This window comes from Notolepis coatsorum (genome assembly GCF_963971535.1).
Source record: "Notolepis coatsorum genome assembly, contig: SUPER_15_unloc_4, whole genome shotgun sequence".
NCBI classification, from domain to species: Eukaryota; Metazoa; Chordata; class Actinopteri; order Aulopiformes; family Paralepididae; genus Notolepis; species Notolepis coatsorum.
Window position 1 is genome coordinate 692,131 of NW_028174863.1, and position 27,128 is coordinate 719,258.

General features: G+C 44.1%; 1 protein-coding gene across 1 annotated transcript; it reads left to right on the forward strand.

The window, feature by feature from the left end:
- The first annotated feature begins 23,152 nt into the window (after window positions 1-23,152).
- Window positions 23,153-25,914, forward strand: LOC311242268 (uncharacterized protein). The gene is made up of 4 exons (XM_084338470.1): window positions 23,153-23,379; window positions 23,889-24,054; window positions 24,240-24,355; window positions 24,474-25,914. Exons 1-4 carry the CDS (start codon window positions 23,230-23,232, stop codon window positions 25,278-25,280), a joined length of 1,239 nt encoding a protein of 412 aa, XP_084194596.1. The 5' UTR covers window positions 23,153-23,229; the 3' UTR covers window positions 25,281-25,914.
- Window positions 25,915-27,128: the final 1,214 nt, after the last annotated feature.

Below are 27,128 nucleotides of genomic sequence, written 5' to 3' on the forward strand. Positions count from 1 at the left end.
GGTAGTGTGACCTCCCACACGTTACACCTCACCAATGAGAGTCCGCGCTGGCAGGTGAAAAGATGCTCCTGGCTGTCTCCTATGTCTTGGAGGAAGCATCTGATAGACTTCAGGGCTCCCTAGACCGACCAGTGGGGGGCACATGCGAGCAACGACCAGGAAGGGGAGGGGGGAATTGGCATAACGACTAAATTGGGATGGGAGAAAAACACGGAAAAACAGGAGGAGAAAAAGTGGATACAAAAAAATAGAAATTGGAATACTAATATTGAAAGGAATATCCGAATGATTAGGAGACAATTCCTAAAGTTCAATAAGATTGTTTATTATAATATGGATTAGGGCTGAACAATTAATAAATTTAAATCGAAATCGTAATTTGAAATGACGCAATTAGCAAATCGCAAAGCCTGCGATTTGGGATACGTTATACAGCGAGTCTGATTCAAGGTTTTTTCTTGCGTGCCAGTCATGCTTACCAATCAGAAGTGCTGTGCTCTCATTGCTCACCAATCAGAAGTAGCCCAAGGTAGCTACGTATACGCCCAACAACAACAGCTTGTGAAACGCCTGTGTGTGAAGACGTTACAGCAGGGCTCCAGAGTGTGCCTATTTGGTCTTATTTTGCAACCCAAAATAAGTCCCTGCTTTTTTCCCCGCGCTGTTTCTATGTGCAGTGAAAACTCCAATGCGTCTAACAAGCTTTGCATCCTCGTCATTCCTGATGCCCACGTCGGGGTAAACTAACGTTAGCCACAGTGCTAACTAAGCTAAGCTAGCTAACCCTGCTCACAGACAGAAAACAGCAGAGTTTCAATAGTAGCAAAAGTGGGGCGGGCGGGGCTGAGCCCGTCTCTCTCTCTCCCTCCCTCCCTCTCTACTGTACGTTCAATTAACATTTAAGTATCAAAACGTTACACTATAAAAACGAACTGGATAGTTGATGATGATAAACATTTTACTTCATTAGCTGAAGTGTGTCTGTGCGCAAATTGAATCGCAATCGCAATATCTGTCAGAAAAATTGCTATTAGATATTTCCCCCAAATCCCTAATATGGATCCATACAGTTTGTGAAGTAAAAATGCTCTTTCATCAGTAATAGAGTGGGGAAGAAGGGAGGAGAGGATAAAGAGCAGAGGATAGAAGAGACCGTAACACAGTAATGTTTTATATCTCTCACAGACAGAGAGTCATATTACTTGATACATATTTAACATGTAAATTCGGACATGTAAGTTCTCATGATGCATATACTGTGTCTTGTCTATGTCCATATCCATAATAAGGTACATCTCCCATTGCTGTTTATATATCATAGGCCGTTTACCTTATAGTGTCAGAAGCAGATACTGAGCAGAGACAGGAGTGCATTCATGGCTATAGAGTGACTGAGAACATAGTGTACAGAATATGTTCACGTAAGGATGTGTGAATAATCTTGCCTCCTTACAATCACATTGTAGGAGTCATACGGTAGGTCCATATCATATACACATCAGTAGCTATTCTCTATATTTACTAACTGCAATTAAATCATCTATTATCTATATTTACAAACAGGTAAAATATGACTATTCTTTATATTTACTAACTGAGGTCAAATCTGACTATTCTCTATATTTACTAACTGAAATTAAATCTGACTTCTCTATATTTACTAACTGAAATTAAATCGGACTATTAACTATACTGTATTTACTAACTGAAGTTAAATCTGCCTATTCTCTATATTTACTAACTGAAGTAAAATCTGACTTCTCTGTATTTATTAACTGAAGTTAAATCTGACTATTCTCTAGTATATATAGAGGTTGAGTAGTTTCCTGTGATATATCACATTCACACTCCAAGTGAGTTAGATTATCTTCACAACTGCAAATATACCCTACCTGCAGTATTTTAGCCTGGTATCACCCTCAGTACCTGCAGTATTTTAGCCTGGTATCACCCTCAGTACCTGCAGTATTTTAGCCTGGTATCACCCTCAGTACCTGCAGTATTTCAGCCTGGTATCACCCTCAGTACCTGCAGTATTTCAGCCTGGTATCACCCTCAGTACCTGCAGTATTTCAGCCTGGTATCACCCTCAGTACCTGCAGTATTTTAGCCTGGTATCACCCTCAGTACCTGCAGTATTTCAGCCTGGTATCATCTTCAATGCCGGCATCAATATCTGTGTGTCCACATCAGTATGCATGGGATGTATGAGTCAGAGATTTGAGCCTATAATGTACTGAATCGTCTAAACATGCACTCTTTAACTCTTCACAGTGTGAAAGTGCGGTGAAGACTGAAGCTTCACTTAAAGAGGAAGGGTTGGAACATGAAGATCTGCAACGTGAACAATCCATCGATCTAGACTCCACCTCAAAACTAGCAGCGGCGTCTGCCTCCTCTGACATAGAGGTGTTTGACTCTTTCAACAGTTTCCTAAAGGCGAAGAACATCAATTATGCCCACTGTGCCATTTTCTCTGCCCCAGAGGAGGAGGACAGCGACATTCAGACCAGGGATCAGAACCCGAGGCCACAAATGACACCTTCATGTGAAGTTGAGTCTGACCCTGAATGTGATGGGGACCTAAGTACCTCTGAAACTGAACACAGTTCTGATTACTCAACATCTTGAGCTTCCAAAGATCTCCCTCCAAGTCAGATTGTAAGGATGAAGAAGGCGAGGACACGTCAGACATAGCCTATCGCAGAGTCCTCCTTTACCCGAGTCTGACTCTGAGAGTGATGATGGCGATTTTGCAAAGAATGTACGCAAGTGCGAAGAGAGGAGACTTCCAACCACAACCGAAAGCAAGGACACTTCTGATGAGTCCGATTGTATGATAACAAACGGACAATCTGCTGAATCCAAAACTGCCATTCAGCGCAGGTCACCAACGACTTCAAGTGGCAAACACATGGTGACTTCTGAATCAGAACCTGAGCAGTACAGTGAGAACACACATAGGCTGAAGAGGAAACTGACCTACACTGCACCAGATGGAGAGAAAACGTTTCTCAGAGTTCAGAAAAGGCACATCATCCTCCAGAGAAGGCTTGGCCTCTTCAAGAGAAGGTTTGTCGTCTTCAAGAGAAGGCTTGTCGTCTTCAAGAGAAGGTTTGTCGTCTTCAAGAGAAGGTTTGGCCTCTTCAAGAGAAGGTTTGTCGTCTTCAAGAGAAGGCTTGGCCTCTTCAAGAGAAGGTTTGGCAGTCTGTTTGTATATACTAGGGTATTCTACAACCTTCTAGAATATAATGCACCATTACAATGAAGGCCTGCAACTTTAACATTAACATCCGGTGTGTATAAGCATATGATCAATTGACTGAAGTTTAATCAGGCCTTAATAAGGCTTTAAAAAAATCAGCCACATCTAAATGTATGAGCACAACAAGGTTATTCTAATATTTTAAATAATCACTCCACTGATTTAGAGATTGGCACAATGTAGCTCTAAAAGTCTCTGTTTTTCTCTTTTATCTGTATTCAATTTTATTTTAGTGGTTTCTCCACGTTGAGTTATATTTTAGCTCTCACTCCCTTTTTTTTTATCTTACATTGTTCTTTTCTATTTTTCTTCATTTTAAGGTGTTAGTGTTTGTCTCCAATCTTTTCCTTTTTCTGATGTTTCCTACATAAGTTAGTAGAAGGTTCAAATGAATATATCAATGAAGGTATTCTTTTTTTCATTTTTCATAATATTTTAGTACATTAAGGGAAGGCGCAAGACCAAAAGCGACATTCTATTGAATTAGAATGAAAGTGTTAGATCCTATGGCAATTAGCATAGGAAGAGTAGGATTACAAAGCTCAGTTTGGGCAATCCGGTGGCCTAAGGGAGGGAGTCATAAGCGGAGGATGTGTCTATGGAACACAGGCCTGTACGACTCTCTGGGGGAGGGGGAAAAAGGGGATTTTTATTTGTATATATATGTTTTTAAGCTCGGCTCTCAACGGGACCTCAATAATTGGATGTACATCTATTGTAGCTTCGCACTCCAGAAGCATTACCAAAAACAACACAACAATATGTATAGATTATGGCTAGTTTGAATATAATGATATGGAACACTGGTGGGATAAATAAACAACACAAACGCAAAAGCGTGCTCACACTGATGAAAAAAGAACATGTGGACGTGGCTCTACTAAGCGAAACGCAGATTTTAGAGAAAGACATAGATACGTTAGCGGACAACACATATCATAATATTAGTCACTCTTCTTTTGGTACGAGAACTCGAGGTGTAGCCATAGTCGTTAGACGTAAGTTAAATATTGAATTAAAGGGAGTATGGTCTGATGCAGACGGTCGTATAACTATAACTATGATTGACACAATAACAGGAAAATAGCGTTGGCAGCGGTATATGCCCCAAATTTGTACGAAGAGGGTTTCTTCTCTACACTAACCAATGCAATGTTAGACCTTCCCGATTACTCATTTATAATAGGTGCGGATTTTAATGCCATTTGGAATCCAAGGATGGACAAATCTTACCTCGCCTTTTCCAGCGAACAAAAGAATTCATCTAAAGTATTAAAGGATTGGTCGAAGATTACAGGTGTAAATGACTTATGGCGATCACTTAATCCCACGACCCGAAAGTACTCTTGTCGATCTGTGAGACATAACACATTATCCAGAATAGATTATGTCTTTGCATCCCCGAGACTATTTGATAAATATGAAGTGGAAATGATACCCAATGCACTATCAGATCACTGTTATTTACTCCTAAAAGGAACATTTGGTATACTATCTTCCTGAGCCCCAAGATGGCGATTTAAATCGATGCTGCTTAATAACAAGGAATTCATTACACAACTCAAAGAAGCTCTTATAGTATTCCTACGGGAGAATGCAAACTCTGTGCAAGACCCCAGAATAATATGGATGTCGGTAAAGGGAATGATCAAGGATTTCACTGATAGCTTTTCCTCCAAAATGCGCAAGAATCAAGGCACAAAACTGTCTGAACTGGAAACGCTTTACTCGTTATTTAATTCTTTAAAATACAACAACTCAACTCGACTAGAAAATCAAGTTAATGTACTAAAAAAAGAGATCAATGCCATATACAGACAACAATCGGAAATACAAATACGCAGCACAAGACAACAGCAGTACTCCCAAGGTTCTAAACCTAGTCACCTATTAGCCATGCGATTAAGAATTAATGCAAAATGTGCAGATATAACTACCATTAGAGCACAACAAGTACTTGAAACAGACCCTGAAAAAATAAACGATACATTCAAAGAATTCTACTCCGACTTATATAAATCAGAAACGACCTTCGATCAAAACAAAATGGACACATATCTTAATCAAATTATTCTCCCTAAACTTTCAGAGGATGACGCTAAACAGTTAGAAACACCGATCACACTAGAGGAACTCAAAAGGCCATATCCGAAATGCAAAGTGGTAAGGCTCCTGGAAGAGACGGTATCCCACCAGAAATGTACCTTTCTTGTTGGGACATAATTGGACCCTTATTACTAAATATGATCTTATACTCAGTCAAGGAGGGGAACTTCCATAAAAACGACAATATTGCACTCATAACAGTCCTTCTCAAAAAAGACAAAGACCCCACCGAGTGCGGTAGTTACAGACCCTTAAGCCTCCTCGGAACCGATATCAAGTTCAAGTTTTTCAAGTTTCTTTAATAGTTGTCATACAGAAGTACAGAATACTTTCATACAAAATGCTTCTTACTGTTACGCTCCAGAGACTGTGCTAGACAAGATAGTATCAAATAACATAGTATAGCATGTAATTTAGAAGAAGAAAATGAGGTCACAGTGTTTGGTATAGACATATGTACAATGTTCTGAGTTACCATATAATATACAATACTATGCAGTGTACTAATGTACAGTACTATATAGTGCAAAGCAGAAATGGGATGAGGTACAATTTAGGTACAATTTACAGTAAGGTGTACGAGTTGTAGTGCAATCCTTCATCAATAAATATAAAGTGTGGGGAGTGGGTGCTACAGTGTGTTTGTTTAAAGTGGGTGTGTGCTATAAAGTGTGTGGAGTGGGTGCTACAGTGTGTTTGTTTAAAGTGAGTGTGTGCGTGTGGATGTGTGTGCTATGTGCGTTTGGTGGTTGTTGTTGTGTAGTGTTCATTGTTCGTTTAGCAGCCTGATGGCCTGGGGATAGAAGCTTCTTAGGTATAAGCTTCAAACTGTACTCTAAGGTTTTAGCCATCAGATTACAAAAGCATATGACGTCTTTAGTTCATCCGGACCAAACTGGCTTCATAAGAGGCCGCCTGATCACTGATAACATAAGACGAATACTGCACGTACTAGATGCCGACAAGGACGACACCATACCTAAGGCGATGCTGTCCCTGGATGCAATGAAAGCTTTTGACAGGCTGGAATGGTCGTATCTATGGGCAGTATTAGAGAAGATGGGGTTAGGTAAAGGTTTCATTGATATGATTAAAGTAGTATACAAAGACCCATCGGCCATGATTACTACAGGTATAATCACCTCCGGTAGGGCTGGGCGATATGGAAAAAAATCATATCGCGATAACGATATGATAATTTTATTTTATTTCTCGATATCGATAATTATCGAATTGTTATAAGTATTAAGTATATAAGTAAAAAAAAAAATAAAAAATTAACAACAGATGTATGTTTATTTTGCAGCAATTCTTTGTCGTTGCCGCCATCTTTAGTGTTACATCCCCTCACACTCCAGTTCTCAGGCTGCAGCTGGTTTAAAAGCTAAAGTAAACCGGCTTCTCTGCTGGCTGTGGCTCCAGAGGAGTTGAACAGTTCTGGCTCTGTTAGTTTATTTTCGATCTTTTGGCGCCTTTTTGGTGGACAAACCACCATGTGCACTGTGACCCGTGACTGGAGTCTAGTTCTGCTAGCACACATAGCCTACTGTGTACAGACTGTTTCAAAATGTATTTTAAATTAGAAAGCAAACAAAATAAATCTCAATTTGGTCAGTATTGTCATTTGGACAAGCAAAGCCATTACTTTAAGTTGCAGGCAAGAAAGACAAGTCTGTCCACTGCCCTGTTGCAGGTCACAAAAAAAAATATATATATAAAAAAATTAAAAAACGATTTTTCGATTTTTTTTTTATTTCAATATTCGATATCGATTATTAAAATATATCGCGATATTTATCGTTATCGTTATATCGCCCAGCCCTAACCTCCGGAATATTTCCGGTATCACGCTCAGCTAGACAGGGTTGCCCTCTTAGTCCCGGACTATTCGATCTATCATTAGAACCTTTAGCACAATATATAAGACAATCCCAATCCATACAACCAATCGTAATCAAGGGCACACAACATAAAATTAGTTTATATGCGGACGACGTAATACTGTTCATGCAAAACCCCAACACCACACTGCCTCATCTGCTCAAGTTGATTGAGAACTTTGGTGATTTATCGGGATTCAAGATAAATTGGCCGAAGTCGGCTTTCCTTCCACTTAACACCCCTGCAAAAAAAGATATAACCCTCCCAGGAGAGATACCTATGGTAAAACATTTTGGATGCTTGGGAGTGGAAATATTCCCCACCATAAGACAAACGGTGAAGCACAATTACACAAAAATCCAAAACAAAATCAAAGACGACCTTGATAGGTGGGCAAAACTTAAAAACTCAGTACAGGCACGGATATCAATAGTTAAGATGGACGTACTACCTAGAATCAACTTCTTCAGTTCAATGCTACCGTTACCCCCTCCAGAGGGTTACTGGAAAAGATTACACTCCTCCACATACAAATTTATTTGGAATAACAAACCACCACGTATAAAAAGATCCACCGCACAGAGAAATAAAGCAGACGGTGGCATGGCATTTCCAGATTTTTTCCACTATTTTAAGGCGTACACATTAAGACCATTGACAACATGGTTTGATCCCCAAGCATTAGTATCCTGGAGAAAATTAGAAGAAAACATGGTAGCCCCACATAGACTGAAGGACATAGCATACACTAAACTACCAATCAAGCATTGTGAACGGAAATTTGGCCCCATAATTACTCATGCGATCCGGATATGGCGTGAAACACAAAAAAAATATCCTAATCCACATAAATGGCACAATCATACTCCCTTATTCAATAACAATGCACTCTTAATTGAAAAACGACCTATAAGATTCCCTATATGGGAAGAGCAAGGCATACACTCATTAGGGGATGTTTTTAACAAACAGGGTTTTTGTAGTTATGGAGAAATATGCAAAACATTTAATCTCACCAAGTCCACATGGCTTTTTTGCATACAGTTACGGCTATGTTTGAAGTCTCACGGTGTTCCATTAGACATACCAATTGAACACCACAGATACCACAAATTCTTCTATGAAAGAGAGACATCGAGAGGTTTTGTTTCAGATTTTTATCATCAATTACTAACGTCCTCGTATGAAACCCTCCAACTAGACTCTGTCTGGAGGAGGGATATACCAGACCTGGAAAGTGACTTTGATTGGCAAGGAGCCTGGGCAAATGTCCGACTTACATCAAGGAACCCGGACCATCAACAAATCAATCTTAACTATATTCACAGGACATACTTGACTCCTATAAGACTGAACAGAATGGGTCTTAAACAAGACTCCAAATGCTCCCAATGTACAAATGGGGATGAAGGGACATTTATGCACATATATTGGGACTGCCCACCAGTTAAGATATTCTGGAAAGATGTGACCCAACAATTATCAAAACTCGTATCTTGGAATATACCTGTACACCCCTCTGTATTACTATTGAATGATGTTTTTGAGTTTGCAGTACATCCACAGCTAAAGAGATTGGTTTTATCGGGTATCACAGTAGCTAAAAAGCTGATCGCATCACGCTGGTTTCAACCGGAAAAATTTTGCCGGAAAGTTTGGTTTCTTACATATCTCGATGTGATTTATCAAGAAATATCTACAGCAAGAATTCTGGGTCTCAATGAATCCAAAATGACAATGTGGTTAGAAGTGGTGGAGAGAATAAAAGCTAGCTTATAATGGTAGTGTCTGGTTAGGAGTGAGGGATAATGGAGGTACTATCCAAAGAGGGGTCCGGGAGGGGGGGGTTCGAGCTGGAGCATATGTGTGTAGGTTTTTAGATAACAGGTATTAGGGGTATATCCTGTATAAGACATTGGTATAAATGGTAATTTCGTTGGATATACACTGTGTATTAATGCTTGTGTATCTTATCGTGTGTTGTCATGTTTGTTTATATGTGTGTTTAAAAAATAATAAAAAAAGAAAATAAAAAAAAAAAGAGAATGTTTGGCCTCTTCAAAAGAAGGCTTGTCTAAGCCCTCCAGAGAAGGCCCCTCCACTTCCAGACTTGCTCCATTCACCTCAAGGTTGAAGGAAAGTATTCTTTTCAGCGACTGTTAACCTCTTCCACCCGTGCGGTCAGCAGATGACATCACGCCATAAATCAATCTGTCTAGACTGTATGACATAATGCATAATGTTGCGTTTCTTTTTTAAATGTATCCAAGAGTAAACACCCTAACCATGTCACAACAGCAGTCATAGTGTATATTTTCAGCAATACGTTTGTTTACCAATAGGTTAAAGTGTTATTAGTGAGATTTTAGTTTTTGAAATGTGATAATATTACCGTGGAGGTCGGCCATTTTGAATCGCCGACTGATGATGCTTTGTAGTCATATAAGCACAGGGCACCCAGAGCTGTCTGAGTGTTTTTATTTCTCTTATTTCTAGGGATACTATATCACAAAACTGAACGTTATTGGCATATATTGGAGTGCAGCTAGTGTGTCTACCTTCTGTGAACATGTAGCAACAATCCGCACTGCAAACGGATAAAAAATGGCGGACCTGTCGCAAAAATAAAAAGCTGACTGTATTTACAGTAGATTTCATTCCCGGTTCTTCATGCACGCCTGGTGATACTAAATCCAAATTGAACTCTGCCATTGGAAAGAGTAGATTTGGCCCGATCCATAGATGTGCAAGTTGGCTATAATAAGGTAATTTATATAGGCCTCATATTCTATATTCTATAATAATATTTCAAATTGCATGGGTCCGGATGGCAGAATTCAGTACTGTATCTACAAAACCATCTGTTTAATCATCTTCCCTTTATTCATTTCCTTAGAGCTCAGTGGCAGTTTTCATGTCTGGTCTTTTTTAACGGGTGTTATTCACTGTCAAAGATGCAAAGAAAAATCATAATTCATATTCTCCTTTGTTTCATCACAATTTAAGCAAGCCTAGTAATAGACACAATATTTCTGACACTGGGAATACATTCACTGAGGTCCATACATGTCCCTAGATACCAAGAACATGCAAATGGCCTTGTAGAAGTGGAGCAATCTTCCATTTACTTAGGTATGTATTTTAGGCAGATTTTCAGAAAATAGGCCTCCGGGCTTAAGAGGTTAATTACTGTTATTACTATTGTCAGAACAGTATTATGTTTGTAGGTGAAGTAGTTACCTTGTTTAAAGGTGCTATAGATACAATTAATGTTGCAGCAGCAGTGTTTCCCACAGGATTTTCAGAGACTATGGGGGGAGAACCTCCGACCCTCTAGGGGGGTCCGGGGGAATGCCCCCCGTAACTTTTTTTGTTTTGTACATTTTAAAGTAAAATGCATCAATCTGGTGCACTTTGAGAGCAAAATAAAGATGCTAGATCTATGATGAACTTTGTGCTCAAAACACAAAATCGACTAGACTAGTGCTTCCCAATTCTCTCCTCGAAGCACCCCAGCCGTTCAATGTATTTGTTAAATTCCACCACCAGCACACCTGATTCAACTTAACTAGCCCTTTATTAGTTGAATCAAGGTGTGCTGGTGGTGGAATTTAACAAATACATGGAACGGCTGGGGTGCTTCGAGGAGAGAATTGGGAAGCACTGGATTAGAGCATACATTTGAACCATCAAAGAAATTAAGCAAAAGTGGTTACCTGTGTTGAACTGGTTAATTTTTTAGAAAAAAAAAATACAGTGGATTACTATTACGACTACTACAACTGCCAATACTACTGATACATCCCTATTGGCAAACTTTATATTTAAAAAAAAAATAGAAAAAAAAAAATATATATATATATTTTCTTTTCTTTTTTAAACTTTTTTTTTGGTTCATTATATAACTGTGGCGGGACTAATTAGACTGTGGCGGGCCTCCACAGTTTAGGTAATTAATGGGAAACCCTGCAGCAGGCATGTATCCCCTCCCTACTTCCCATTTCCCCACGTGGAATGCACCTGATTGGATAAATGACATGCTGGTGCTCTAGTGTGACACCTTGTGGCTGAATGTTATCTATACTAGTCTATAGCACCAGCCAGCTGCTACAACCAGGAAATGCCCAAGAGAAAATTGTCTGTTTATAATCCATGCACAGAATTTATTCCCCTCCCCCCCAGGTAATCTCTTAGTTACAACACAATTGTAACAGTAATGCATTTGTATGGTTCATACGTGACAAGGCTTTCATTTTGGGTAGTTTGTAGTTTGGAGTTTGTTTGCTTTAAATAAATTAAATAAATATTGTATTAAATATATAGCCCTATTAAATATACATAATACTACAGATATTACCTGGAAAAAATACAATCAACAAGTAAACAAGTCAAGAAGAAACATCACAATAAGAGTCTTCCGCTCTGTATCGAACTGAGACGCACAGAATAAACTATATATTTTTCCCTATCCATTGACCTGCTCCTCTGATTTTGTGATCACAGAAATAAACGACTTTCTTTTGGAATAGCTCATCTCAATCTCAATTTCTGTAAACTCACTGGAGTTGGTAAAAGAATCTTCCACAACACCTCCAGGAATGTGGGAGAAGAATAGTAATATATGTGCATTAACAATATGTTTAAATAAAAAAGGCAGAGGGCATAACTTCTGTTTTGAAAATACTGTATATTTATTTAGTAAGTAGTTGTGTAATGCATGGCACAATCAATTTGCATGCATGTTGAGAAAACGGGTACATGCGGCATTTAAACATCTGAGTCTTGGCTATTTTTTATTTTTAGTCTTAGTCATGTGTCAAATTCTCTTTTTCGTTTTCCTCATTTAGTCACCTTCATTTATTTTTCGTTTTGTCAGTTTTAGTCAACTACAGGTCAGCATTTTAGTTTTTGTTTTGTCTCGATTTAGTCTTTTTTTGTCTCGCCACTCAGTTACAGCAGTCAACGACCTCATTCCTGGTCCGTATACTAACAGCACTAGAGTCTGTTCAGCCTGTTTACTAACAGTACTAGAGTCTGTTCAGCCTGTTTACTAACAGCACTAGAGTCTGTTCAGCCTGTTTACTAACAGCACTAGAGTCTGTTCAGCCTGTTTACTAACAGCACTAGAGTCTGTTCAGCCTGTTTACTAACAGCACTAGAGTCTGTTCAGCCTGTTTACTAACAGCACTAGAGTCTGTTCAGCCTGTTTACTAACAGCACTAGAGTCTGTTCAGCCTGTTTACTAACAGTAGAGTCTGTTCAGCCTGTTTACTAACAGCACTAGAGTCTGTTCAGCCTGTTTACTAACAGCACTAGAGTCTGTTCAGCCTGTTTACTAACAGCACTAGAGTCTGTTCAGCCTGTTTACTAACAGCACTAGAGTCTGTTCAGCCTGTTTACTAACAGTACTAGAGTCTGTTCAGCCTGTTTACTAACAGCACTGGAGTCTGTTCAGCCTGTTTACTAACAGCACTAGAGTCTGTTCAGCCTGTTTACTAACAGCACTAGAGTCTGTTCAGCCTGTTTACTAACAGCACTAGAGTCTGTTCAGCCTGTTTACTAACAGCACTAGAGTCTGTTCAGCCTGTTTACTAACAGCACTAGAGTCTGTTCAGCCTGTTTACTAACAGCACTAGAGTCTGTTCAGCCTGTTTACTAACAGCACTAGAGTCTGTTCAGCCTGTTTACTAACAGCACTAGAGTCTGTTCAGCCTGTTTACTAACAGCACTAGAGTCTGTTCAGCCTGTTTACTAACAGCACTAGAGTCTGTTCAGCCTGTTTACTAACAGCACTAGAGTCTGTTCAGCCTGTTTACTAACAGCACTAGTCTGTTCAGCCTGTTTACTAACAGCACTAGAGTCTGTTCAGCCTGTTTACTAACAGCACTAGAGTCTGTTCAGCCTGTTTACTCACAGTACTAGTCTGTTCAGCCTGTTTACTAACAGCACTAGAGTCTGTTCAGCCTGTTTACTAACAGCACTAGAGTCTGTTCAGCCTGTTTACTAACAGCACTAGAGTCTGTTCAGCCTGTTTACTCACAGCACTAGAGTCTGTTCAGCCTGTTTACTAACAGCTCTAGAGTCTGTTCAGCCTGTTTACTCACAGCACTAGTCTGTTCAGCCTGTTTACTCACAGCACTAGTCTGTTCAGCCTGTTTACTCACAGTACTAGTCTGTTCAGCCTGTTTACTCACAGCACTAGTCTGTTCAGCCTGTTTACTCACAGTACTAGAGTTCAGTTCAGAGTTTTTATTTGCCACATGGAATCATACAATCAGAGTTTCTTCATTACACAATCATAAATATCATTCCATGGACAAAAGGAGCAGGAAGAAGAATAAATCTTAGTTACCTGCCCCTTATTCCTAAACTAAACAAGTATTTACTTAATGGTCGGCCTACAACCTAATTTACACAAATAATAATTTATACCATTATACAAGAAACACACAATCCACAGTTAAACAAGAAAAAATTTAATAATAATAATAATAAAGAATAAAAAAAGAGAGAGAAAAAATAAAAAAATATCTCACTATTCAGATCACATTTGATTTTCATACTGACTAAATTTTTTTTTTTATAATTTTTTTAAAATTGATAAACACTATTACATCCCTTAAGCTCGCTATGGAGAGAATTCCACAACTTTACACCAATAACTGAAGGACACATCTGTTTAAGTGTGGTACGTGCAAACTGATGTTTAAAATTTTATTTTCTCCTACTAAACTCACTTTCTAAATGAAAAAGATTTTGTAGTTTTTCTGGCAGTGTATTATTTATTGCCCTAAACATAATTAACATTGTTTGAAACTTAACCATGTCTTCAAGTTTAATTATTCTAGATTTAATAAATAATGTATTTGTGTGTTCTCGATAACTCACTTTATGTGTGATTCTTACAGCCCTCTTCTGTAGTATATATAATGGTTTTATATTGGTCCCATGTTGATCATCCTCGATTTGTTTGATAAAGAACTACTATTGAAATCACAGAATGGAAAGTCCACTACAAAAACCAGAGAGAGCGACTGTAGCACGCTGACAGATTGGGTGCTGGAGGTGTAGGGTGTAGATCTCACCGTCGATGATGTTCTCCCACTGGACTCTGATGTGGCTGTCTCTGTCACTGCGGGTCTGCTCGTGGTTGAAGCCCAGCGCGTGGAGCAGCTCGTGCTGGACGGTGCTGTGGTACAGGCAGCCCTGACGGCTCAGAGACACCACCTGCTTGCCCCCGGTGCGGCCCACCCAGGAGTAGCACCTGGTGACATACGGATGATGATTGACAATATATTATTATTATATATTATCACATGTGAAGGGAATAGAGTCACACACTGTAACGTGTCTGGCTGTGGGACGTCAACTTGTCAGCATCAAAATAACTGCACCAGGATAGCTTAGCTTAGCAAGTAGCTAATCAGACGCTTCTTGGATTTGGTACACACCCATTTATTATCAAAATATAAGGTTAGGCTTATGACCATACAATGCCTGGTCATACGGCTTTATATTAATTCAATGTACATATTAAATAATAGTTTCACAGACACATCGTTACTAGAGAACTAGACAAGTTAACGCTGTACTGAACGGCACTGGCTCAAGTTAAATTAAACCTGTTACTACATCAGGTACAAACAAGGAGCGTGACGATTCTAAGAGACAAGCCACGTTATTCAAAATTGCTTTGTCTCTTTGACAATCAACGTTTTCCCAATACCATCTACAATCCTAGATTGTAAATTGGTGCAAGAAAGGCAAATTAATACAATTACAAGACAATAGAATATTTTGCGCCGAGATGCTTTAGTGAAACTCAGCCTCGGTTTGTCAGGTGTCCTCCTACCCATAGATATCTATAGAACACTAGATAGCTTAAAGTGGCTATGATTCAAGCGGTTTGTAAAAAAAAACATCTTTAAAAAAATTATAATTATAAGTATGCAGTATCATAACTACATCTTTTATGTTTATAGCAAACCAACCCGTTTGTAAATCCGTCAATATTTCAGCGAGTTATGAGTATTTTTGTCTGTGCAGCTCACTCACTCTCACTCAAGGCTAACTGGAGCAAGATGGCGGCGGTTCAGTGACGTCGCTCTCCATTGGCTGGCAGCGCGGGCAAGCTATCTAGTGTTCTATATATATCTATGCTCCTACCCGCTCAGGGACTCGATGCTCAGCCAATCAGTGTCGCTGCTCTGAGTGACTGAATGAAAACTTTATTAACAGATTGCAGAATGGGTACAATACAGTACGGCTCAATACAAACAATTGTTAAGAGGATGCAGACCAGAAAAATACTTTTGTCTTGTTTACATCAGGGTTCCCCATTTTCAATTCATCAATACATTTATGGCATACAGATATACAGTACTGTGTAAGAAAAAGAGATAATAAAGAAATATATACATCCGAAGGGGAAGAAACTGTACATTGGAGGGGGTTGGGTGGGTGGGGGGGGGGGGATTTGGACACTTGGACACCCATCACTCTTTATCAGCTATGTCGGCCAGTTAATTTCAAGGTTGGGTTGACTTACAAGTTCAAGTTTCAAGTTTGTTTATTAATTGTGACAATAAAATACATGTACTTTACGGTGAAAGGCGTGGTTCTGTATGAGCCCCTGAGAGTGTGCTTCATACAGTCAAAAAAAGTAAGTAAAAGAGTGTAGAAGGGTGGATTATCCCTACTTTATGAGAGTGGATATGAACTGTCACCAGGTAGTGGGAGCACAGCAGATCTGGGTCCGGCTGAGTCCCTGACTGTAGTGTAGGGGTACTAGAATTGGGATTTAGCAAATGGAGCGAATGGGGCCTAGGATTTACTAACCTAGGGGTTCTACACTGGTCCTTCTTGCCCTCCAGGGCGACTGCAGTAATTCCCCAAACACCCACACTTCCCCTAATACGTCCCACACCCTCTCACACCCGGTGGCAGTAGTGATAGATGATATAATTTCTCCCCAAAGCAGTACCTTTCCTTGTTGACTGGTGGAGACCTGTCCAGAACACCTGCCCCAATTATGCATAGACCGTAGATAGGAAAGGGTTAAACAGTAATACACATTCGTCGGAAGGAAGGGGTTAAACACTCATTCCCAGTAATTGACACGCACACAGTGGTCCCATTTCCACGCCTCTCCTTTTACTGAAGCTTTACATGCACTCTCATGCACAAGTCCCCATATGGGTTATAAGCTTTTCATACACTAAGTACCAAGGAGATTGGTGGAACGCTCCGGGAGCACACAGTGGGAAAACAAGTATAATTACAATCCCAATTGTGCCATATGCACCACATGTTATTACAGTAAACGAAAGAGAGTGGGCCCACACTGAAAATCAAAATACTTTATAAATGCCGGCATTACCAAAATAATAAAATTGGGGCGTCCTTAATCGCTGGTGCACGTGCAAGCTCAAAGTACCTTATCCTCTTCGCCCTTAGAGAGCATGCTATTGAAAAAGAGAATGTTCGCCGATAATGTTCCAGAGCGCTTGGAGCGCTAACAGTACCTGTTGTGAGTGTACCAACCGAGTGCTGGCCCGCTCCCGCAACGAATGTCTGTGACGCGAGTTGGCCGTCGTACGGTCCCGTGGTTGTCACCTGTGATAGCAAGGGGGCTGGCTGGGCTGACGTTAGGCAGGTGAATCGCTGGACTGGCGGTCGGCTAGGAGAATGTTGGAGGCGGGTGAAGTCCGGAGAAATCTGGCGGCGGTGTCTGCTCCGAGGGCTGGAAGACGGCGGAGCGACGCGTGAGCTATCTAGGCTAACAGGCCTATACTTGGAGCTAAGCTCTGGTCAGTGTGACCAAACGATTCTCCCGACTATACGTTCTAAACGCTGCTCGCGGCGGGTCAGCGGTGCCGTCCAGCTGTCGAACGTCTTCTTCTGGGGTCAACGTGCCCTAATCACTATACTGGGATGATAACCTATTGGCCAGCGACGTTACTTGTTCGGACTGGACGCAGGAGCCGTATCCCACGTGTCCTTTGTATGGTAAGCTCTTCGCCGACACACCTGCTTGCTTCTGTGGAATTCGACGAAAGAGAGAGTCCCGTGTATCCAGCTCCTCCTTCATACCAGCCTCTCCTTCACCTGTCTCCTTTGCCAGCCCAACGCCCACCAGCTCCCCCTGGCGATAGTCTTCCACACTGTCCCACTGAGTCCCAGGGCAAAACGGGTCAAGAGATTACACAGCAGTTATCATAAATACAGTTAGGTCGCAAGGAATACAGTTAGAGCACAATGGATTATAGTTAGACACACTCACGTGTCTACAAGAGGAATATACAATACAATATACAATCTAAAGTACAACCTAAGTACAATCTAAGTACAGTAAGTAAAAATGACTCCTGTGAATGTGTTCAGCATGCATGGGTCCAGGGGTGTGATGGGGAAGGATAAGGTGTTTTTTCCTTTATAAAATCACTGAATCTTTGGGGAGGCAGAAGAAGACTTTTGTTCTTTGTTTTGACTCGCACGTCTGAATGAATGGAAGTGGACAGCCATTTTGAATAATCACGCTGAATTATTGCGGTACACACATTACAAAACCCTTTGTTAAACACTCATTTTCTGTCTGATTTTTATAAACTTGTACTACATAAGACTTCAGCTCCTACCTCTCAGCTGCAACCCAAAAACAGGCATCTGGCAGCAAGTCAACACAAAAGTAAGGAGAACATATTTTATTTCAGTGTGTTCAAACCTCTGTTTCTCGAATACATTAGCACTCAACGTGATTTTTCTTTATTGTGTAAGAAACTTCAGAATGTTACCTTTCAAAATAGACCATCTCATGCATGTGCTATAAGAATACAGTGTAGCGCTGAGAAGAAGGAGTCGGAGGCGGCGTCTCGAAGCTAAACCCAATTCCTTTATTCATCAGCGTAACAACAAATCGACGTAGTCGTATCGACAGTAAAATAAGAATGCCGGTGGCAGGAAGTGCCACCCTATAAATCGTCCGGGGGGAACTACCATTCCCAACGAGTTCCGTGTGAATTATGTACAGTCACTACACAAGCCCCCCCAGAATTCACCCATAGTCAAAATCCCCCCGGCGTGGGGGAACAATTGCCCGGCCTCTGCGTGTGCGGAAAGCCGGGGGCGGGGAGGGCGGAGTGGCATAAGCGCCCGCGCCGTCCACGACACCCGGGGGCACGAAACGGCCTCGGCGAGCGCGGAAAACCGGGGGCGGAGAGGGGAAAGCGTCGCAAGCGCCCGTACCCTCACCGACACCCGGGGGCGCTGGCATCGGTGAGGCCGCCGGTGGCTCTGTGGGCGGTGGCACCCGGGGCAACGGCGGACGACCCCTGCGGGGGGGAAGGGCCAACTCCAAAGGCTGTGAAACGTCTATGTGAGCGGGCTTGATCCTGTCAATTGACACGGTCTCCGTCCTACCGCCCATGTCGACCATGAGGTCCTTGTTACCGTGTCGCAGGACCCTGAACGGGCCATCGTAAGGGGGGCGTAGGGGCCCCCGGTGCGCATCGTGGCGAACAAAAACATACTCCGCCGTGTGCAGGCTGCGCGGCACCCGGGAAACGGGGGTACCATGCTGCGACGTGGGAATCGGGGCGAAGGTCTGAGCCGCTTCTCGCAGGGTGGAACGCTGGCTGGCCGCGGACCAAGGGGTTGTCGCGTCCGGAATGAAATCCCCCAGGACGCGCAATGTCTGGCCGTATAACAGTTCCGCGGACGAGGCCTGCAGGTCTTCCTTGGGGGCGCTCCTAAGTCCGAGCATGACCCACGGCAGCTTATCCACCCAGTTGCCGTCCGTCAGGCCTGCGCGCAGCGCCGCCTTCATGGACCGGTGGAAACGTTCGCATAGCCCGTTGGCCTGCGGGTGGTACGCGGTTGTACGGTGCAGCTTAACCCCCAGGCCGCTGGCGACCGCGTTCCAGAGCTCTGAGGTGAACTGCGAGCCCCGGTCGGAGGAGAGGTCCGACGGGGTCCCGAAACGTGCGATCCACGTGCTGATAAAGGCGCGGGCCACGTCGGAAGAAGACGTCGAGGCGAGGGGAACGGCTTCCGGCCATCGGGTGGTCCTGTCCACCATAGTGAACAGGTAGGTAAACCCGTGAGAGGAAGGAAGCGGGCCCACGAGGTCAACATTGACGTGGTCGAACCTCCTCTCGGGAACCACGAATGTCACAAGCGGGGCCTTGGTATGTCGGTGCACTTTAGCCCGTTGGCAGGACACACACGCGTCGACCCAGGCCATCACGTCTTTCTTGAGCCCTCGCCACACAAACTTCTGTGACACCAACCTGCTCGAAGGCTTCCTACCTGCGCCAGCCTATAGGGACCAGCGGCCGGGGTTGCCCGGTGGAGAGGTCACAGAGCAGGGACGCGCCCGAGCCGCCAATCGCGACGTCTCTGAGGCGCAGACTGGTATCCGCTGTCCTGAGGGCCTGGATGTCGTGGTCGGAGGCCTGTTCCGAGCCCATGGCGACGTAGTCGAGGCCCAGTTGCACAGCTCCGATGACGACCCTGGATAGGCAGTCTGCGACCACGTTGGCTTTCCCGGCGATATGCCGTATGTCTGTCGTGTACTCGGAAATGTACGAGAGTTGGCGCTGTTGTCGCGCGGACCACGGTTCAGCCACCTTGGACATGGAGAACGTGAGGGGTTTGTGGTCGACAAAGGCCGTAAACTCCCGGCCCTCCAGCATGAAACGAAAATGGCGCACCGCCAACCAGAGACCTAGGAGCTCTCTGTCAAATGCGCTGTACTTGCGCTCCCTGGGGGTCAGTTGACGGCTGAAAAACGCCAGCGGTTGCCAGGCGCCGTCAACGTATTGCTCATGCACTGCGCCCACCGCGTAGTCTGACGCGTCGGTGGTAATGGCGACCGGGGCCCCCGGTGACGGGTGAGCCAACATGGCTGCACCCGCCAGGGCCGCCTTGGTGGCCGCGAAGGCTGTCGTCCTCTCGGCCGTCCAGTCAACCGGCTGGTTGGGGGACTTGTCCTTCAGCGCCTCGTAAAGCGGCCGCATGGTGTGGGCCGCCCGGGGGATGAACCGGTGATAAAACGTCACCATCCCGAGAAATTCCCTGAGCGCCCGGGCCGTCGGGGGTCGTGGGAAAGCGGAAACGGCCTCCACTTTCGACGGGAGGGGGGCGGCCCCCCTCCTGTCGATGAGGTGTCCGAGGAACCGTATGGAGGTCAACCCGAACTGACACTTAGCCGGGTTGATGATTAGGCCGTTTTGGCCCAGCCTCGTAAAGAGGCATCGTAGGTGCTCCAGGTGCTCTTCGGGCGAGGAGCTGGCGACGAGGATGTCGTCCAGGTAGACAAAAATAAACGGCAATACTCTGAGCGTCGAGTCCATTAGCCTCTGGAAAGACTGTGCCGCGTTCTTCAGTCCGAACGGCATCCGTAGGAACTCAAATAGACCGAAGGGTGTTACCACCGCCGTCTTCGGGACGTCCAAGGGGTGTACCGGCACTTGGTGGTAACCGCGTACCAGGTCTACTTTCGAAAAGAACAGCTTACCCGCCAGGTGCCCTGAGAAGTCCTGGATGTGGGGGACCGGGTAGCGGTCTGGCGTGGTAGCGTCGTTGAGGCGTCTGTAGTCCCCGCACGGTCTCCATCCCCCGTCCGGTTTGGGCACGATGTGCAGCGGCGAGGCCCAGGGGCTGTCCGAGCGTCGGACAATCCCCAACTTCTCCATGTTGGCGAACTCTGACCTAGCGACTGCTAGTCTGTCAGGGTTGAGCCGGCGGGCCCTAGCGTACACGGGAGCTCCTTGAGTCTCTATGTGATGCTCGACCCCGTGTTTGGTGGTCGCGGCCGAGAACGTAGGCTGTGTCAAGCCGGGAAACTCCCGCAGTAGGCGTTGGTACACGTCACCTTCTGCGAGCGAGCTGGCCAGCCCGCTGTATACCACTTCATTGCGCACACAAGTCAAGGAAGCGTATGTCTGGGCGTCTACCAGGCGGCCGTGCCTCACGTCCACGAGGAGCCCATGTGCGCAGAGGAAATCCGCCCCGAGTAGTGGGAACGAGACGTCGGCCGTGACAAACTCCCACGTGAACCGCTGTCCCCCGAAACACAACTCCACGGTCCTCGTGCCGTAGGTGCGGATCGGGTTACCGTTGGCGGTCGTCAGTCGCGGACCCCCCCCCCCCGCCGGCGGTGTCCCCCACCGTCGCCGGTAGGACGCTCCTCTGTGCCCCGGTGTCGCAGAGGAATTCTCGACCAGAGAGTGTGTCCTTAATGAAGAGTAGCCTGTTCGACGTACCTGCGCTCACGGCCGCTACTGGGCGCAGGTGTTGGCGTTTCCCGCCCTGACAAAAGTACAAGGCGGGCGGCACTTCGTTGCTTTCGCGCCGAAGCGTGCATGGAAATAACACAGGCCTGTGTCATTATTGCCGTCGGCCGCGGCGCCCCTCTCCATCTTCGCCCCTCCCCCTCTGGGCATGTGCGCCCGTGTCGGGGCCAGCACCTCTGGGGCTAAGTGCTGCGTGGCCAGGTAGAACCGATCTGCCTCCTCTGCCAGAGCACGGGGATCCACAATGTTTGTATTGGCCAGCGCCGTCTGTACCCGTGGCGGCATGTGAACAGCTCTTTAAATAAAAAGTTCGGCTGCTCGGCGCCCAGTAGATTCAGCATCATCTCCATATGCGCCGACGGCTTGCTGTCTCCCAAGCCACGTATATCCAACAAGCGTCGGGCCCGCTCAGACGGCGACAACTCAAAAATCCTGAGCAGGTGCGTCTTAAACGCCTCATATCTATCCCGGGCCGGCGGAGCGGTAATGAAGCCTACCGTTCTCGCCGCCGTAGTGTTGTTCAGACTCGAGACGACGTGGAAGTATCGAGCGGCGTCATCCACGATTCCCCGTAGGGCGAATTGCGCCTCCGCCTGGGCGAACCACGCGGCCGCCGACTGCTCCCAAAACTCAGGCAGTCTGAGAAAACCAGCGTTGTTTGCCATGTTCGTCGTATTCTCCGTCTCGGAAACCTCTTCGAGACTAATGTCGGGGTCACCAGTGTAGCGCTGAGAAGAAGGAGTCGGAGGCGGCGTCTCGAAGCTAAACCTAATTCCTTTATTCATCAGCGTAACAACAAATCGACGTAGTCGTATCGACAGTAAAATAAGAATGCCGGTGGCAGGAAGTGCCACCCTATAAATCGTCCGGGGGGAACTACCATTCCCAACGAGTTCCGTGTGAATTATGTACAGTCACTACAACAGTATAATATTTAGTTTTATGCAAAATGTGGGGTAAGCTTAAGGTTGATGTTAAGGTTATGGGATGTTATCATAACCCAGGAATACACTCTTTGAGTTAGTCTAAGAGACACAGGTGTGGTTAGTCTAAACGAAACATTATGCTTTCAGCTTATGTGAAGAGAGATGTTACGATACCTCCAGGTCAGCAGAGGGCGCTCTCAAGAGTGTAGAAGCAGACTGCGTAGCATTGATTCTGCACGGAGCTCGACAGGATGCGAGTCTGAAATACAATGAGTGTCGTCATTGATAGCGAGCCCCAAACACCAGGTAGGCAATGTTTTAAAATGTCTTACACCTTTTACAAGTGATGCTATACTGCTTTTTCTGCTGTATTGAGCTATAGTTTACTATGGACTACGTGTTGCTGGTGTTTAGGCTTTGGTGATATTCAAATGGAATATTAACGGAAACAACGATTGTTGTCGCTAGCTTGACGCAGGTCTTTGTTATGCCCGCTCTTAACTGGGAGATATTTTGCATCTTATAAGTTCCTTGCAAGCCACACTGTGCGACACAAATTGAATAATCTTGGGTACGACCATCAATCTGATGCATGTACACTGTGCGATGAGAGTCGTAGGCTACGACGCAGACTACGTAGCGTCATAATAAAGCGTAGCATCATCATAAAGCGTTATCCTGTGTGTCATCAGTGTGCGTCAACCTGACGAGTTGTAAACAAGACGGTCGTGATACGAAGAAGAAGCAGACTGTGAACATGCCAATGTCCAGGAAGCGAACACTTGCCATAGTGGCTTTTATGTGCCTAGAGAGGCCGGCTATATTTAAAAAAAAGAGAAAGAGAACAAAGTCGTGGCTAGGGAAAAGAGGCCAACTGGGAATGCCAGTCCTGCAAATGGAACTTGAGGTAAGTAACGTTATTAACGTCAGCATGCTAACGCTACATGTGTCGTAGCCTCCTAATGAATGTTGAGCTTGTTATCACTGCTAGCTTGTGTTGTTCCCAATGCACTCATTAATGTCTGCCTGTTGTACTTCTAGATACTAACGTCAGCATGCTAACGCTACATGTGTCGTACCCTCCTAATGAATGTTGAGCTTGTTATCACTGCTAGCTTGTGTTGTTCCCAATGCACTCATTAATGTCTGCCTGTTGTACTTCTAGATACTAACGTCAGCATGCTAACGCTACATGTGTCGTACCCTCCTAATGAATGTTGAGCTTGTTATCACTGCTAGCTTGTGTTGTTCCCAATGCACTCATTAATGTCTGCCTGTTGTACTTCTAGATACTAACGTCAGCATGCTAACGCTACATGTGTCGTACCCTCCTAATGAATGTTGAGCTTGTTTACCTCACTGCTAGCTTGTGTTGTTCTCAATGCACCCATTAAAGTCTGCCTGTTGTACTTCTAGACAGATGATCGAAGTGGATTCAGAAGTCTACTCCGCATGGATGTGGAACAGTTCGATCATCTGCTACAGCTGGTGGCTCCTTATATCTCCAAAGCAGACACCCAGATGAGGAGAGCGATCACTGCCAGAGAGAGACTGTCCATCACACTGCGATACTTAGCAACAGGTAATAATCAGGGGTTGTAGTGGAGGGTAAACCCAAGTGAACTCAGGCTACAGTGTATCCGCGGTGACCAGAATGTAACTATAGAATGTGTCAGTCTAATAGTTCTGATATGCTGCAGTTTGGCACATTTATTTGTCGACGCGCATACATAAATGATATTCTACAATCATTCTCCATGCTGACAGGAGAGTCGTTCACTTCCCTGAGCTTCCAGTACCGTATTGGACAGAGCACTGTTGGTGTGATTGTCAAGGAGACATGCAAGGTGTTGCACCAGGTCCTGAAGAAGGATCACCTGACGGTAAGATCCATTTAGAAGCAGCTAGAATGTAACATATGGGACAATCATACCTAGATCAGATAAATATTGATAGATTCATGTCACTGTTCTGATGCAGTCTGTCTGTCTGTTTGTGTAGACACCGACTACAGAGGCTGAGTGGAGAGCAGTGGCCAGTGGCTTCCAGGAGAATTGGCAATTCCCTCACTGTCTCGGAGCCATAGATGGAAAACACATCACCATCCGCCCACCAGGCAACAGTGGGAGCACCTTCAGGAACTACAAGTCTCGTTTCTCTGTGGTCCTGATGGCTGTTGTAGACGCCAATTATCGTTTCCTCTATGCGAATATTGGAACCCAGGGCAGAGTGTCTGATGGAGGTGTTTATGCCCACTGTGACCTGAAAAAGGCATTGGACAGCAACCAGTTAAATGTCCCGCCAGCCCAAAGTCTGCCAGGTACAGATGTAGTCACCCCTTTCATGTTCATTGCAGACGAGGCTTTTCCGCTCCACACACACCTGATGAAGCCATACCCCTTCAGACAGCTTGACCATGACCAGCGTGTCTACAACTACAGACTGTCAAGAGCGAGGCGTGTTGTAGAGAATGCGTTTGGCATACTTGCCAACAAATGGCGAGTCTTTCTCACCATCATTCCCCTAGAACCAGATACAGTGTCCCAGATAACCCTGGCTGCTCTCTCCCTGCACAACTACCTACGAGCCCAGGCCACAGACACCTACATCCCCCCTGCTCTGGTCGACACGGAGGATGAGGACCACCACATCATCCCTGGGAGCTGGCGCAGTGATGCCGCCCTGGCATCAGTGCCTGCTAGCAGGGATCGGAATGCCAACAGAACTGCAAAGGAGCAGCGCGACACACTGAAACAATACTTTGTCTCACCATCAGGTTCTGTGCATTGGCAGGAAGACATGTTGTAATGTCCTTTTGTACTTTTTTGGTTATAAAGATGGTGTTTGAACACTAGGCCTATACACCATAGCCTAACTGTTGGGCCTAAAATCATTATACATGTCCTAAAAGAAAATAACATATGCCTAGGCCTACTTGTAGGGCCTATCGAGTTCAAATGTAGGCCTACATGTTAAGCTACGTAAATATCCACACGTTAAATACGATAACCATATAGGTAGGCCTACAGGCTAACCTTGTTATTCTGTTTTATTTAAAGGCACATAGGGACATGCATGACATATATAGTACTGTTACATTTGTGACATATACGATATGCAAATATACACTGTTGATGATATGATATAATGTTAATAGACTAGTGTCTCATTCTCCGTTGCTACTTTACTGTTTGTTGGATACCATTCCCCCACATAGAGACGAATGTTGGTTTTTGCCTCTACACTATATATAATATAATAATTATCTCCTATCAGGTTGGTTCTGTCCACCTGTCTCTCTGTCGGCAGCTAACCTCACAAACTACAGGGCAGTTTTATGACAAGCATATAAGTTAATTAATTTCCATCATTGTCCATTGAAATGCATATTCAGTATGAAGTTACAGCTTTTGATTCAGGGCTGACCAGACGTGTGCACCAATCAAGGGGGGGGGGGGGGGGTCACCTCATCGCCCAGCCGAAGGGCATTGTCTCCGATTAGTACAACGTTGGGGAGAATTAAGAGGGGAGAATGCAAGGGAACAAACAACACACATAGTTAGAGTAAACAAAAACAACAGCTCACCAACAACAGGGACAGTGGTCACTAGCTTACTTGTAGATTTACTTGGATGGAAGTAAGACTGCTGGACCTTGACCCTGAAGTTCTACAAAATTGAAATATCAATCTAACACGGGTCATTGATAACCCCGATACAAGTGGTAATTAATCATTTTCTTTGTCTTTATTATAACTGCTTTATTATTCATTTCATTCTATTTCCTTGTTTGTCTGAGAAATGTAAATAAATGAAACTGGAATGGTTTATCAAAGTAATTATTTTTTTATTTGAATAGCAAGTGCTTCAAGATTAGCAAGTGCTTCAAGATATCAAAAAAATTAAGAAATTACAGTATTTCTATACAGTATATACAAATACAATATATATAATAAATATATAAATATATACTATAATATAAATATACGCTCTGCTCCCCCTTTTGATCACAAAAAAAGAATGTAAGAAGGTGCTTCAAGATATCAAAAAAATTTAGAAATTACAGTATATGAACTTACTGTTCACTGCTCAACAGGGGCTAGAAAACTTCAAATAAAGTGCAAAGTATAAGGAAAATAAAACGTACTATAAAAAAAAAAAGATTCCTGAGGCAGGCAGCCACGAACCCCAACCACGGAGGACCCGGTGTCCGGCACCCCCGCGGGCCAAAGCATCACGCCTCTTTAATGCCTCGACCCGCAGAGACACCGAACCACGCCCCCCCCCCAGTCAGAGCCCACGGCCGCCAGACCCAGAAAATATACATCATTAAAATTACAAGAAAAAAAACAAGTGGACAATGGCACTCGCTCACTCTGCTCCCCCTTTTGATCACAAAAAAAGAATGTAAAATAAGGTGTTTCAGAATGTAAGAAGGTGCTTCAAGATATCAAAACAATTTAGAAATTACAGTATATGAACTTACTGTTCACTGCTCAACAGGGGCTAGAAAACTTCAAATAAAGTGCAAAGTATAAGGAAAATAAAACTTACTATAAAAAAAAAAATATTCCTGAGGCAGGCAGCCACGAACCCCAACCACGGAGGACCCGGTGTCCGGCACCCCCGCGGGCCAAAGCATCACGCCTCTTTAATG